This window comes from Azolla caroliniana, unplaced genomic scaffold, assembly GCF_043228905.1.
Source record: "Azolla caroliniana isolate FFs.n. ecotype wild unplaced genomic scaffold, voAzoCaro1.0.p SCAF_20, whole genome shotgun sequence".
Lineage (NCBI taxonomy): Eukaryota > Viridiplantae > Streptophyta > Polypodiopsida > Salviniales > Salviniaceae > Azolla > Azolla caroliniana.
The window spans coordinates 1948150-1963570 of NW_028230455.1; the positions used below are offsets into that span (position 1 = coordinate 1948150).

The 15421-nt window shown below is 43.0% G+C and overlaps 1 protein-coding gene across 1 annotated transcript; it reads left to right on the forward strand.

The window, feature by feature from the left end:
- Positions 1 to 3821: 3821 nt before the first annotated feature.
- On the forward strand, positions 3822 to 5556 carry LOC147850774 (metal tolerance protein A1-like). Its single transcript, XM_087335918.1, has 2 exons — positions 3822 to 4490; positions 4602 to 5556. The coding sequence occupies exons 1-2, from the start codon at positions 3822 to 3824 to the stop codon at positions 5181 to 5183; spliced, it is 1251 nt and encodes a 416-aa protein (XP_087192044.1). The 3' UTR covers positions 5184 to 5556.
- The last annotated feature ends 9865 nt before the right edge of the window (positions 5557 to 15421 follow it).

The window sequence follows — 15421 nt, forward strand, 5'->3', positions numbered from 1 at the left end:
GCATCTTGTTGTGACCTTACCAATTGTTATGCACATACAAAATGTTGAATCTTTAGAGAAATGCATCCATTGAGCAACATCCACCACAATGCTTGAATCTTAGTTTTCCATGCACCAATCCTCCTTACTTAATAAAATATTGCAGCGTAAATATCCATGGTCTATCTTGTTGACACATATCTTGTAATTATGCAAATCTATGAGCTATCAAATGCATTTCAAAATCTAGCATTACATCACCACTTAACCGTTTGACAATAGCCAAATGGTCCCATGAAATCCATGTAACTCCCATCGTTTCTCCCTTTTGGCACAACATGAGCCAAAGAGGTTGCAACAATATTTGTAATGCATTCTTAGTCCAAGGAAGCAATGGTAAAAAATACAATAGCATGGGTATCATGATACATTGCACCACTTTGAGTTGTAAATGAAATGACCATAATTCAGACTTCTTGTACATAAATTTGTCCTTCAATTTACTACCAATCTTGTCAATTAGTTGGATATTTCCAACATCGATACCCAATGGATACCCCAAATGCAAATAAATTGATCCTCATGTAATCAATTAGTTGGAACTGAGAAGAAAGAATAAATATCACCAATTGAGAGGGTGTTGTTCGACGCCTATGTTAAGTCATGGTAAACACTCAATAATTAGCCACCATAATTCCTACACAAGATTTGAGCCATCATAATTCCTATACAAGATTTGAGCCATCATAATTCATACACAAGATATGTCTCCACATGTTGAATTTCCTTATAATAGAATATGCCTTCATGAACATGAACATTTGTTACTTAAGAATATGTGTATCGATGAACATCAAACTTCGTTGTATTATACTATATTACATTATAGGAATCGATTCTCTCAATATACTTGAGATCTCAACAAGAAGTGCATGTAAGGGAACAATACCTCAAGGACAATACATCCTTTGTCATCGTTAATCGAGGATTCAACAATATTACTCGAAGCATTCATCGTGGCTTATTGCAAACCACTACTACTAGGAAGTAAGAAGCTTCTAGTATTAGGGTTTAGGGTTTCCATTCTAGACTCCATCCCATTTGAGTCCATATCCATTCCATTCCACATTCCATTGTAGATTCCATCCTATTTGAAGTCCATATTCCATTTGAGTCCACATTCCATTCCGTTCGAGTTCACATTCCATTCCATTTGAGTCCACATTCCTTTCCATTCCAGATTCCATCCCATTCGAGTCTGTTGAGAATCAAGCTCAACCTAGTCTAGTGTGTGAACACACCCTTGAGAGTGTGCACTCAAAGGTCAAAAGTCACCACTCTTATCCACACATTAACTATGTGTCATAGAATCATATTCTATGACACATAACTAATGAGCTTTCACATTCCCCATGACCCATGAGCTTCGGTAGTTAATGAAGAGAGAGAGAGAGTGACTATATAAAGCACTCTCCCTCCTCCTACTTTGTAATAGTTAGGTTAATCTCCTTTGTAATATACATTTCTCTTGAGTATTCTATTCTTGTTCAAATCTATTTTGTGTTTCTCTCTCTCTCTCTCTCTCTCACACACACACACACACACACACACACACACACACACACACACTCACACTCACAACACATATCTCTAGTCTATTCCGCTGCACAAGAATCACACTACATAGTCCATATTCCATTCCATTCCATTTGAGTCTACATTCCATTCCATTCGAGTCCACCTTCCATTCCATTTGAGTTCACATTCCATTCCATTTCATTTGAGTCCACCTTCCATTCCATATTCCATCCTATCCCATTTGAGTCCATATTCCATTCCATCCCATTTGAGTCTATATTCCATTCCATTCCATTTGAGTCCACATTCCTTACCATTCTATAGTGCATTCCTTTCCACATTCCATTCCAATCTATAGTCCATTCCATAGTCCAGACTCTTCTTGACTCCATAGTTCATAGTCCATTCCGTTCCACATTCCATTCCATTAAGTTTTGTCTTCCTTTGCTTCTTCTTCTTTCTCGTGGGACCCGCGACCCTCCTCTCGTCACCATCAGTATGCTTCTTCCATCAAAACTTTGATTTTTTTAGTTGACTATTTGTCCACGCTTTGGTCTGTTTCTTTCATGAAATCCTTGATTCGTTAAGGAATTCCTTCCTGCTTTAGTAGAATTTTATTACGTAATGTTATCCTGAACTTCTCGGTGGTCTTTAATGCTTTAGTAGGATTTCATGCTGTCACCAGAAGGACGATTATTATTAATGCCATTATTTGATAATTGTGTTTCATGTTATTTCTATTGTATTACTTGGAACTCTCAACAATTTTGTGGCTTATAACATTGCCTTGGGTTAGGCACTACGTGAGGCCAGTTAAGAAATGTGTGGTTCCAAAACTGATGGAAATAACTAAGTGGGCTAAGGTATTGGTTTTGAAGATGCAGCACTTGACAGCAGGAGCTTGTAATTCATCGTTCAAGTTAATGGTCATTTTCAAGTGCTGAAATCTGCACATAACACCTCTACTTGCTGTATTTTCTACTATGCCCATCACAGATGTCATTGTTAATGGAGAATGCCTTGGATGGATGCAATGTTTCTAGGTTTTGGACCAGCTATCATATTGTATTGTCTCCTATTTTTTATCAATAAAGATGTAGCAAAAGGGCGACTGCCTCTGAAACCAACAGAGGTGTGAAATTAAGTATTAATGAATCCAAAATCGTAAGGATATTTATCTAAGATGCCTTCAGTGTTGAAATTGAGCTAAATTGGTGGTTCACGAGTGAAGATTTAAAGCCCGCTGGAAGTTTCGGTCTGGTTTCCCATATTCCTTATTGAAAGCTGTGACTTAGTTAGCAATTTAAGGACTCCTTTATGAAATCCTCGATTTACTAGAATCCCTTTATGGTTTAGTAGGGTTTCATTACTTCATCAGTCCTTGATTTAGTAGGATTCCATCATGCTTTAGTAGCATGATATCCTTGATTTACTAAGGATCTCTTGATGCTTCAGTACCATGAAATCTTTGCTTATCTGAGTACTCCTTAATGCTTTAGTAACATGAAATCCTTGATTTACTACGGATTTCTTAATACGTTTTTAGGCTTTTGTTCCTTCATGAAATCCTTTATTTGCGTTTGTCCCTTAAATGGTTGATCTGAAAATGGATACTTTTTAGTACGTTGTATGATCAGATGTCACCTGAACATATTTTCATTTACTTGTTTAGGAAAGATACGCGAAGGGAGAAATTAACATATCAAGGTATGAATCTGTGTGTTTCTAAGAATAGATGCTTGGAGGAAATTCCAAAAATTTAAGGAAAATCAGAAAAGAAGATCTTTTTTTTCCCTTAAATCCTCACTAATATTGTATCTTTGCCATTATATGTGGGTTAAATAATTATGTTGCAAAATATTTTTCCTATATCTATCGGTTTCATGAACATATAATAAATACATCAGAATCACATATTCAAATCATTTGCACATTTATATATATTTTACGAGGAATGTTCATATTGATCTGTATGTTTCACATATGATATGTGTATTTTGTATTCAGACCATTCAATCCGTTTCACATACAATTGATCTGTATTAAGAATATTTACGTCTTTCCATTCATTTCACAAACAAGCATATCTTGATACTATCGCGTATTCATAAAATTCCATCCATTTCACAAACCACAAGTCTGGATTTAGTAATGTGTATTCATGTCATTCCATCCATTCCACTGAAGCTTCCACTCACTCATCTAATAGATGGATTCTGATTTACCCTCCGTCCCCCCTCTTATATCATGAGTTATATTGCAGAATGGAAAGTGTCAGCACTTCAGACTTGCTCATCCCGGAGAGTGAGAAGACATCTCTGGCTGAACAAAGGTTTATGTTTGAAATTGAAGATCGAGTCTGTGGGGTAGGTTGTGGATTTTCAGATGAGAAGAGCAAAGCACAAGATGCAATTGTGAGATCAACTGCTGCGAAAAAGCTCATGCTGGCTTCATTACTTTGCCTTGCGTTCATCGCTGCAGAAATAACTGGTGGAATCATATCTAATAGTCTCGCTATTCTGACCGATGCCGCTCATCTCCTTTCAGATGTAGCTGGATTTGCTATCTCTTTATTTGCGATTTGGGCATCAAGTTGGGAAGCCACGCCTCGACAAACATATGGATTTTATCGTATAGAAATTCTAGGTGCTCTTCTTTCCATCCAGCTTATTTGGCTTCTCACTGGAATTATCGTATATGAAGCTATCTATCGAATTCTGCATACTAGTGAATCGATTGATGGTCGGCTTATGTTTTTCGTGGCTACTTTTGGATTGTTTGTCAATATCATCATGGTTTTTCTACTAGGACATCATGGGCATGATCATTCTCATGGTCAACTCAGAAGCTTTCTTTCAGATCACAGCCATTCTGAGGATCAGAGGAATAGCCATAACCATGGCGACCATAAGGAAAAAGTTGAACAAGGTGATGTCTGTAGCCATGATCAGGCTCATGAAGGTCTACGTGCTCAAAATCTAGAAGGAGAAGTAAGCACACCTTCACCACAAGAACTTGGAAGAAAAAAAGGCAGCAATGAACAGAACAATCTAGAAGAAGAAGAAGAAAAAAGCACGCCATCACCACATGAACTTGGAAGAAAGAGAAGCTACATTGTAGATATTGGCATAGATACACTAGTCTTGCCCAAGCAACAACACTTGCATGCGGGAAATATCAATGTAAGAGGAGCTTGGTTACATGTTTTGGGTGATCTTATTCAAAGTATTGGAGTGATGATTGGAGGTGTCATTATATGGATCAAACCAGAATGGAAAGTAGTGGATTTGATCTGTAGTCTCTTATTTTCAGTCCTTGTTCTTGGTACCACGATCAGAATACTTAGGGATACGGTAGAGATATTGATGGAGAGTACACCACGAGAAATTGATGTAAAGAAGCTTGAAAAAGAACTATGTGAAATACAAGGAGTGATAGCTATTCATGAGCTACATATATGGGCGATTACAATGGGAAAGACATCATTAGCTTGCCATGTGAACATATATCCAGATGCTGATGCCGACGTTGTTCTTAAAAAGGTATTAGCTTACTGTGATCAAGTATTCAATATCAGTCATGTTACTGTGCAGATTGAGAGGAATCAAGGATACCTCCCTCCTTGAGGACAAAGCTCATAATATATGCATGAAGAATAGGTTTTGTTATCAAAGAATTCCTCATGACTTTGCTTCAAAAGGGAGTGTTTGCATTCTCCTTTTTATATGTATGTTTCGGCATAGTTCAGTTTATTAGGCAATTCCATCCTCTAATTGCATATAAGAGTAGACTCTAGTGCAGCTTTTAGTCTATTTGTTATCCGCTCACCCACTCCTGAATTACTACTATTTTATACAAAGCACACGATGGACTCATCCCATTTCCTATAATTGCATACATATTGGGATGCCAATATATTATACTACGATGTAAGTTAGAATTGGAAATATGGTTATTTTATCCTTTTACATCTAAATAACGTATGTAGTTCTTTTATTTTATCTGTCTCAAGAAGTTTTATAGCATGTTATGTGTACGTGGTTATGTGTATGTAATACAATCTGTTTCCATAATATACCCCCATCCACTACGATGGTGTGGAGAGTTAATTACTCAATTGTGATAAAAGGTGGAATTATATGGCATAATATGTCACACTCCCCTAATCATCTCTTGTTGATGATTTGATCTTCCCTATCTTTCATAAATGCTTCCAAGAGCTCCAAACACAAAATCCTGATGTTTGTGGCACCACTTTAAAATTCATAGCTTGATAAACATACAATGTGCCACTACGCTTAGCAAATCCATATTGAATTCTCCTTTACATTCCTTCTTCTAGTCACAAATATGGTTATACTACTGTTTTTAAGAAATTGGCAGTTCTAGAAGAGGATACCCAAGACCTAAAGTTTTGTTGATTTATCTCGAAAGATCATCGTGATTATTGATTTCTTTTGTTGCACAAGTTAAAGAGAACATAAAGCATGTAATTTTTCATTTTTTCATTACACAAGCTTAACAATGATTTGTTTGTTTTTTGGAGGGAGTGTTTGCTTAAAACTTAAAATGGTACTACCAAGCGTTCAAAATCTCATAACCAATCTTTCCATGGTTTATCTACCCCAAGTTTCAAAATAGAAGTGATGAACATAGGCAAAGTAGATGATTATATCACCAAATATAGAAACATTTAGGAGGCATATGAAACATAGTGTACAAATCTTGAAGGCCATTCTCTCCATTTAAAAGGATACTACCAAGGGTTCAAAATCTCATAGCCAATCTTTCCATGGTTTATCTACCCCAAGTTTCAAAATAGAGGTGATGAACATAGGCAAAGTAGATGATTATCACCAAATATAGTAACACTTAGGAGGCATATGAAGCAAAGTCTACAAATCTTAAAGGCCATTCTCTCCATCTCTATCATTTAAAAATTTAAGCATTTCTTTAATTACCAAGCCAAGCTTTCTTATACAAATGAATTTAGACTAGTCAAGACTCAACATAATCATGAAGGCCATTCTCTCCTTTTGTATCACTAAAAGAAGTCTTTGTGCAATTGCCAAGATTTTTGATACAATTGAATCCAAATTCGAAATTTTCTTTTCCATCTAGATGGAAGTCATCGAGTATATTTGGTGGTAGAGAAATATTATTTTGATTGACGTTTTACCAATTGCTGCTATGGACATTGAAATGGTGGAGAATGATCAACTATTGGTAGATACTAACCTTTATACAAAACAATATATTATCCCCTCTAAAGGTTGAATTGCTCCATGAAGTTGGTTATGCTAATGGTTAGAGATTTTAAGAAAATGAATAGATAATCTATCAATATTTTGAGCTATCAATAGTTTCTCATGGTAAAGCAAGTCCAACCATTTCTCCACGTTTTACTAACTCATGAATTGTAACAAGAATCGGGTAAATATAGCAATGGCAAACAATACTTTGTTTGAATGGAAATCTTATCTAGTAGTGAACATGTCGAATGCTCTATCTTGGTGACTCCAACATTCAACATAGCATGTGACTCAACACCTAAGACCCATGACGAAGGTGAGGTGTGACACCTTTGTGCCAAGACCCATATCAGACATATTAGCTGATAAGTGACCAAGTTGCAAGGTGCCAAACCACCCGACCACCCCTTAACAATAGCTTGAGATGGACCCGAACATCCTTGATGTCCCATACCATCGAAGGTTGATGGCGGTCGCACATGGGTCCTGTGAGGATCGCACATGCTTAGCTAACAAGGGCCATAGCTATAGTTTCATAGTCGCAACATAAGTGAAGCCTTCTCTCATTACAAGGTAGCTAGCCTTCTTATATAGGTAGAAACCTTTGACCCTAGTGTGTTCAAACTTCACTACTTTATGTGAAGTGGTCAAGTGATAACAAACTTAATAGTTATCCCACATCGTAGAATTGAATATTACACAATTCATACCCTTGTTACTTTCAGAATTAACCCACATGTACTCATCATAAGATTAAGAAAAACTACGGAAAACCTATCTCATGATCATTTATGGTCTTGCATGTAAGAATGTGGGAGGCATATAAATAGTTTATTGAAAGTTTTATGGGACAAGCAATTATGACCTTGTTGTTTCATTTCTATAGATTAAATGACATGGATGTTTTGGCAAAGTGATCTACACACGAGATCCATGCCATAATTGACATGTTAATGACATGGTGATGTACAATAGCTTTAGTGATGGTGCATATCCATACGAAACAAGGAGAAATTTATGTATAATAGGTTTTTGTGATCAAGAGCCTAATACAACGAGTCTGCATATAGTCTTTTTGTTGGACACATTGGAATAAAGAAGGCTCTATAGTGAGTTTGCAAATATGGATAGGATTATCCGACATAGATAGTACATTTTGGGACTATGCAATACAAGAAAAATGTATGTGTTGCATATATTGGCCAAGTATGTTGTTCCAAATAATAATACACGTTGCATGAACTATGCTTGGAGGTTATAAATGGATGAAGGACAAGTGTTGAAGGTCAACAAAGAGTGTACCTGATGTTATGACAAAAATAATTAGTAAATAGGCCTATCAATCTCATTAGAACCCACAAGGAATCCGCCTCTCGTTGGGCTACACCACATTGAATCTACCCAAACAAGATTATCGAATAATTGGCGTTAGCTAACCACCACCAAACTTGGCTTGATTTCAACTTGTGGCATGACCCACTTTATTTCTCATCGTCAAAGGCATGGTTACTTCCTTACTGGAGCACTCAACCATTAAATACTATAAATTAATAAGTAAATAAGAAACAAAACAAGAGAATGCCTTTTGGGCTCACAAAGCACTTTACGCATGTACCAACGAATGACAAACCACATCATCAATTCTAACCTCAAGAACAAGGTGGAATCATATATAGATGAGTCATGCCACAACTCATCTTGAGGGGGGTGGGGATAACACATGGGATACGTTGAACTATATTTGGTCTACTTTAGGTAATATCAATTGTCCTTGAATCCCATCAAGTATTAGGTTGGGACTACCTGGACATGTAGTGTCCAAAGATGACATATCAATAGATGAATCCAAAGTTACCCTGACTAAAGAATGAAAAGTCATATCTCGAGTTACTCTTACCAAAGAACGAGAAGGCATTATGTTACAGGCATAACCATAACTTATCCCATGGTAGTTTCGATAGTAGTTTTCTACACATGAGGATAACAATGTGAGGTTAATTGAGAATGTACAAAAGGGAGGTTTACTTTTAATCGTAGGGATTGAAACAACCTTTACGAACCAAATGTGAACTTGCTTGTGGGTTTGGCTATAAATATGAGGCAGGTGTCGAATACGGGCTTCTAATGGACGTATTCACACCATCTCCTTTTGTACATACTAGGCTTAGGCTATTTTTGAAAATAGTGAGAAGGGCAGTTGCCCTAAGTCAGTCAGTATATAAATTGACTTTGTAACCTAGTTAGTGGTTGTTGCTTTAAGTTGTAATATATACTCTTTACATTGTGCCTAACTGTCTCTCTCTCTCTCTCTCTTCGACTGTACTTGTTATATTGTTTGTCTTTGCTGCTATAAAAGGTTACGATCTTGTATCCACTGACGATCTTATAGGAGCTTATAGAAGAAGAGTGTCGATCTTGTAAGAGTACTCCACTGTTCGAAATCACCCTTGAAGTAAGTTAATCGATTGTACTTCGACTCCGTGATTGTCATCGCTAAGAGTGAGACCCTTCTCTTGATCAGGCCACATTCGTGCCTCACTCGGTTAGGCAGAAATCGAATAGGTCATATGACGCTATCTTCTCACTTGCTGTAACCACTCGAAGAAAACACGACTCTAGGGGCAACCCCAATCTGTGTTTCATTCGGTTGAACGATATTCGGGAGGACCAGTAGGCTCCGCCCCTCTCATCGTCGCAATTACCCGAAACAGGATCGGCTTGGAAAATCGCACATAATTCGTGCTGGGAAATCTCGGAAAATCGACATTCAAAATCGAACAATCAAATCCGGGTTCAAGTTGACTAAGTTAGTTGACAGTAGTCACTCCGAATAGGATTCATCGACATTCGTAATCAACACGACTTGTGTCCAACTTCGGCTAGAATGACATTGAGTGAGCCAAGCTGCTGCACTTCATCACAGTTCGTAGCTAACTCCAAACAAAGTCTATTATACCAACACAGATGGCTTCAACATCCGGCTCGTCAGAGATGAGTCTAAGGAAGTTCAACGGATCGAACTTCAACTTCTGGAAGGAGCAGATGCAAGACTATTTAATAGTCAAGGGGCAAATTGATTCCATTGAGAATGAAAACCCTCCAGAAGGATACAAGTCGCTTGAATGGGAAAAGCTCGACAGAATCGTCCGAGCCACCATTCGGATGCACCTATCGGAGTCCGTGTACTTCACGGTGCAATCGTGTTCGATTGCCTTCCAACTATGGAAGACACTTTTGGACACTTACGAAAAGAAGGTCGCCGCCAACAAGATATACCTCATTCAACGTTTTTATAACCTTCGGATGAAAGAGTCTGACTCGGTCCAGGCACACCTGAACGAGTATGAAAGCTTAAGCTCCCAAATTTCGGCCCAAGGGACGATTATCGAGGATGAACTAAAAGCAATGCTGCTTATGAGTAGTCTTCCTCCTTCGTGGGAAACTTTCGTCACAACCGTGTGCAATGCGTCAACAACTGCCATTAAGTACTTTGCTGACTGAAGCGGCTCAGAGAAAATCATTTGCTAACGATTCAGCAAACAACGCTTACGTAGTACAAGGTTCGGCCGACCGATTGAACAACTGTGGAAGAGATTCTTCATGGCAGTCGAACAACCAGCAAAGTCGGAGCAAGTCACGGGATAATCGAGTATGCAACTACTGCAAGAAACCCAGACACATCAAAGCTGATTGCCGTGCACTCAAGGCCAAAAATGATAAGGCTCAACGAGCCGAGTAGAAGAGTGGCCGACATGAGGAGATCAACTACATCAGCTCTTCGTGTTGGGATTACGGTCCCTCCGGATGGGATGGTCGGATGTCCGGGAATCGGGAATGAAGACCCGAATGATGAAGACCCCGGCTACGGAGTCGGATGATGAAGACCCCGGCTACGGATGATGAAGACCCCGGCTACGGAGCCGGATGATGAAGACCCCGGTTACGGAGCCAGATGATGAAGACCCCGGCTACGGAGCCGGATGACGAATGTACCCGGAGAGAGATCCGGATGCGGGGACATATTTGTGAATATGTTTGCCAAGGGCCCTTGAGGCTATATTTGTAAATAGCCCGAAAGTCATATGTGTATAAATATGACTTAGGGCAAACAGTTTTGGTTGTTGCTCATTTTTCTGTTTTCACTTAGAGGGAGTGAAGAGAGCAGCCGAGAGAGAGAGTGAGAGAGAGAGACGAAGAGGTCGCTGCCTCTGTGTATTACCGCCGCTTGTGGCGAAGATAGTGAGCTCAAGGTTGTTGCCTTGTAGCTTCACCATTGTACATCTCTGTTTGTAGTGCTAGTTGGAGTTTGAGGACTCCCGTGGTTTTTCCCATTTAGGGTTTTCCACGTAAAACATCCAGTGTACCCTTCTCTCTATTGTCTTCGTGCATTTTGTATTTCCTGTTTTCTGTGAGTTAATCCTATTCCACGGTTGTGGCCGAGCACCGTTGTACAACATTTGGTATCAGAGCGACGGTAACACAGAAAATGGAAGGCGGCAGTAGCGGGCAGCCGGGGATGATGGTGCTGAATGCGCAGAACTACGCCGACTGGAAGATAAAGATGGAGGATCTGCTCATTGTTCGGGACCTGTATGAACCGATCGACAGGTCGGAAATACCCAAGGGGGTACTTGAGACGGAATGGAGGCTTCTGAACCGGAAAGCCGTTGCAACCATTCGGCAATACGTCGACGTGAGCGTTCTACAACACGTGGCGAACGACACCAACGCATATGAGATGTGGCGGAAGCTGTCGGGCCTCTACGAGAGGAAGAATGCGTTGAACCGGACCTCCCTGATGAGGAAGATAGTGAACCTCAAGTACCGGGACGGCGAGAGTATGGTGGAACACGTAAGCACGTTCATGGGATTCGTGAACCAGCTTGCGGCGATCAAGTTTCCGTTGGAGGATGCAATGCAAGCCATCATCCTGATGTGTACATTGCCGGAAAGCTGGGAGAACTTGGTGGTGACTCTCAGCACCTCCTGCACCGAAGATAACTTGTCCCTACAAACGGTAAAGACAAGTATTTTGAACGAAGAAGCGCGTCGGAGAGATAAAGAACCGGCCTCCGACTCGAAGGCGCTGCTTACCGAATCGGAATGGGGAAGACAACGGAACCGGAGTCCGCAAAGACGGGAGAAGTCGGGGACCCGGTCGCAGTCAAGAGGAAGGCCCACATGCTTCCACTGTGGGAAGCCGGGGCACTTCCGGAAGAATTGTCGGCATTACCGAAAAGACAACGGAGCCGACGACACTGATTCGAAGAAGTCACCGGAGCGAAACGGTGCATACCGGGGAGCCATGGACCGGAGAGGTCCGGATCGGCGAGGGCAGGACCGGAAAGGAACGACGGCACTCGCGGCAAGTGAAGAAGAGATAATGCTCATTACCGAAGAGAGGGAGGTGAACCTTGCCGGTGAAGAGATGACCTGGGTGGTCGATTCCGGAGCGTCGTTCCACCTGACCCCGGAGAAGAAATACTTCTCATCCTACACAGCCGGTGAGCACGGCTGTGTCCGGATGGGAAATGAAGGTACATGCCGGATTGCCGGCATAGGAGACGTGTGGCTGAAGACATCAACCGGATGCAAGATGCTGCTGAAGGATGTTCGACACGTTCCGGAGGTTCGATTGAACCTGATTTCGGCCGGGAGGCTAGACGATGAAGGCTACACGGGTAGCATCCGGAACGGTGTCATGAAGTTCAGCAAAGGGAGCCTGATAGTGGCTCGGGCCCGGAAGGTCAACACACTGTACCTGATGAATTCCCGGCTATGTCCGGAGGAGCTGAACGTGGCAGCTGACACTACCGGTGAGCTGTGGCACAAGAGACTGTGCCACATGAGCGAGAAGGGGATGAAGAGGCTTGCAGAAGACAACCTTATTCCAGTGAAGCATGTGCATCTGGAGAAGTGCACCGATTGCCTGGCCGGTAAGCAGAACCGAGCCTCCTTCCACTCAAGGCCACCGACGAGACGTAGCGCACCATTGGAGTTGGTGCACACTGACGTGTGTCAAGTAGAAACAAAGTCACATGGCGGAGCCCAGTACTTCGTGACATTCATTGATGACCACAGCCGGAAGCTGTGGACGGCACCGTTGAAGACAAAGGACCAAGTATTGTCCGTCTTCAAAGAACTCCATGCGAGAGTGGAAAGGGAATCCGGCAAGAAGCTGAAAGCGATACGAGCTGATAACGGAGGGGAATACCGGGGGCAGTTCGAGGAGTACTGTCGCTCGAAGGGAATCCGGCTCGAGTTTACTGTGCCGAAGACGCCGGAACTGAACGGGCTGGCCGAGAGGATGAACCGGACCATAATGGAGAGGGTCCGGAGTATGCTGGCGCATGCGAAATTACCCAAGGGGTTTTGGGCTGAGGCAATGTCGACGGCGACATACGTGATAAACAGATCACCCTCAGTACCTTTGGACGGAGACACGCCGCAGAGAGTGTGGACCGGTAGGGAATTATCCTACCGGCATCTGAAGGTGTTCGGGTGTCTCGCATATGTGCATGTTGCAAAGGACCGGAGAGGAAAGCTAGATCCAAAGACCCGGCCATGCATATTCCTCGGTTACGGCGATGACGAGTTCGGCTACCGAGTATGGGACCCGGTCGACAAAAAGATATTCCGGAGTCGTGATATCATCTTCATGGAGGACAAGACACTCGCCGACTGGGAGTCGGAGAAGAAGATGAAGAGCTCCAAGTCGACCGGTGAGGATCAACTCTACGAGGAGCAGTCCCGACCGGCAAGGGACCGGTTAGCACTCGAGGATCCGGCCGAAGACGGTGAAGAAACAGAACCGGCTGAGGAAGATGAAACTGATACCGGAACCGGCCCCCATCCCGAAATGGATTCGGATGAAGAGGAAACGGAAGGGCCGGTTACCGAAGCTCCGGAACGGAGATATCCTCTAAGAGAGAGAAGGGCCCCCCGGAGATTTCCGGAACCAGAGCACGTGCTGCTAACCGACGAAGGGGAGCCGGAGAGCTTTGAAGAAGCAAAGCTTGACACCCATAGCCGCAGGTGGTTAAGTGCCATGCAGGAGGAGATGGATTCCCTGCATGAGAACCACACATATGAACTTGTGGAGTTGCCGAAAGGAAAGCGGGCACTTCGAAACAAGTGGGTGTTCAAGCTGAAACCGGGAGATGCCGGAAACCCCCCGAGATACAAAGCCAGGATCGTGGTGAAGGGGTTCCAGCAGAAGAAGGGCGTCGACTTCGACGAGATATTTGCCCCGGTAGTGAAGATGATCTCCATCCGGACGGTGCTGAGCATAGCGGCAAGCATGGACCTCGAGGTAGAACAGATGGACGTGAAGACGGCATTCCTTCACGGTGACCTCGAAGAAGAGATCTACATGCAGCAACCGGAAGGATTCGAGAAGAAAGGGAAGGAGCACTTGGTATGCCGGTTGAAGAAGAGCCTTTACGGGCTGAAGCAGGCTCCCCGGCAATGGTACCGGAAGTTCGACTCCTTCATGACCGACGAAGGGTACCACAAAACGCAGTCCGATCACTGCGTGTTTGTGAAGAAGTTCGAAGGAGGAGACTTTCTAATACTCCTCCTGTACGTGGACGACATGTTGATCGTCGGACGGGACCAGGTCAAGATACGGATGCTGAAGAAAGCGCTTCACCGAACCTTCTCAATGAAGGACCTGGGTCCGGCGAGGCAAATACTAGGGATGCACATCATCCGGGACCGGAAGAAGAAGCAGTTGTGGCTGTCACAGGAGAAGTACGTGACAAAGGTGCTTCACCGGTTCAACATGTCGGAAGCAAGACCGGTCGGGTCAACCCTCCCGGCAAACTGCAAGTTGTCCAGCAAGCAAAGCCCCAAGACAAAGGCTGAGAAGGAGGACATGATGAAAGTACCATATGCCTCTGCCGTCGGAAGCTTGATGTACGCAATGGTGTGTACAATACCGGACATAGGATATGCAGTCGGAGTGGTGAGCCGGTACATGAGCAATCCCGGCAAAGAGCACTGGAACGCGGCCAAGTGGATACTCCGATACCTGAAGGGCACGACAAACGTGTGCCTCCGATTCGGCTCCGGTAAGCCCGAACTCGACGGCTTTACCGATTCGGATATGTCGGCTGATGCAGATACCAGCCGGTCCACATCAGGGTATGTGATGACGTATGCAGGGGGAGCTGTTTCGTGGCAGTCGAGGCTGCAGAAGACGGTTGCGTTGTCAACCACGGAGGCGGAGTACATGGCGGCTGTTGAAGCCGGCAAGGAAATAATATGGATGAAGGACTTCATTAGAGAGCTCGGTATCCGGCAGGAGGAGTACCGAGTACTCTGCGGTCAGATGCCATCCACCTTGTGAAGAACGCGGCCTATCACTCCCGAACGAAGCACATCCAGCGAAGATATCACTGGATCCGGGAAAGGATAGAAGACCAGGAATTCGTGCTGACGAAGATCCACACGGACGAGAACGGGTCAGATATGCTGACCAAAGTGCTCACACCCGACAAGCTGGAAGCGTGCTGGAAGAGGGTCGGACTGGAAAGACATCCCATGCCGAAGTGAAGGGGGAGTTTGTTGGGATTACGGTCCCTCCGGATGGGATGGTCAGATGTCCGGGA

What these genes read in the sequence shown, in the direction of transcription:
- LOC147850774 (XM_087335918.1), top strand. Translation starts at nt 3,822, where the DNA reads ATGGAAAGTGTCAGCACTTCAGACTTGCTCATCCCGGAGAGTGAGAAG. An exon ending in AAAAAGTTGAACAAGGTGAT is followed by an intron (nt 4,491 to 4,601) that starts GTCTGTAGCCAT and finishes AGCAATGAACAG; the next exon opens with AACAATCTAGAAGAAGAAGA.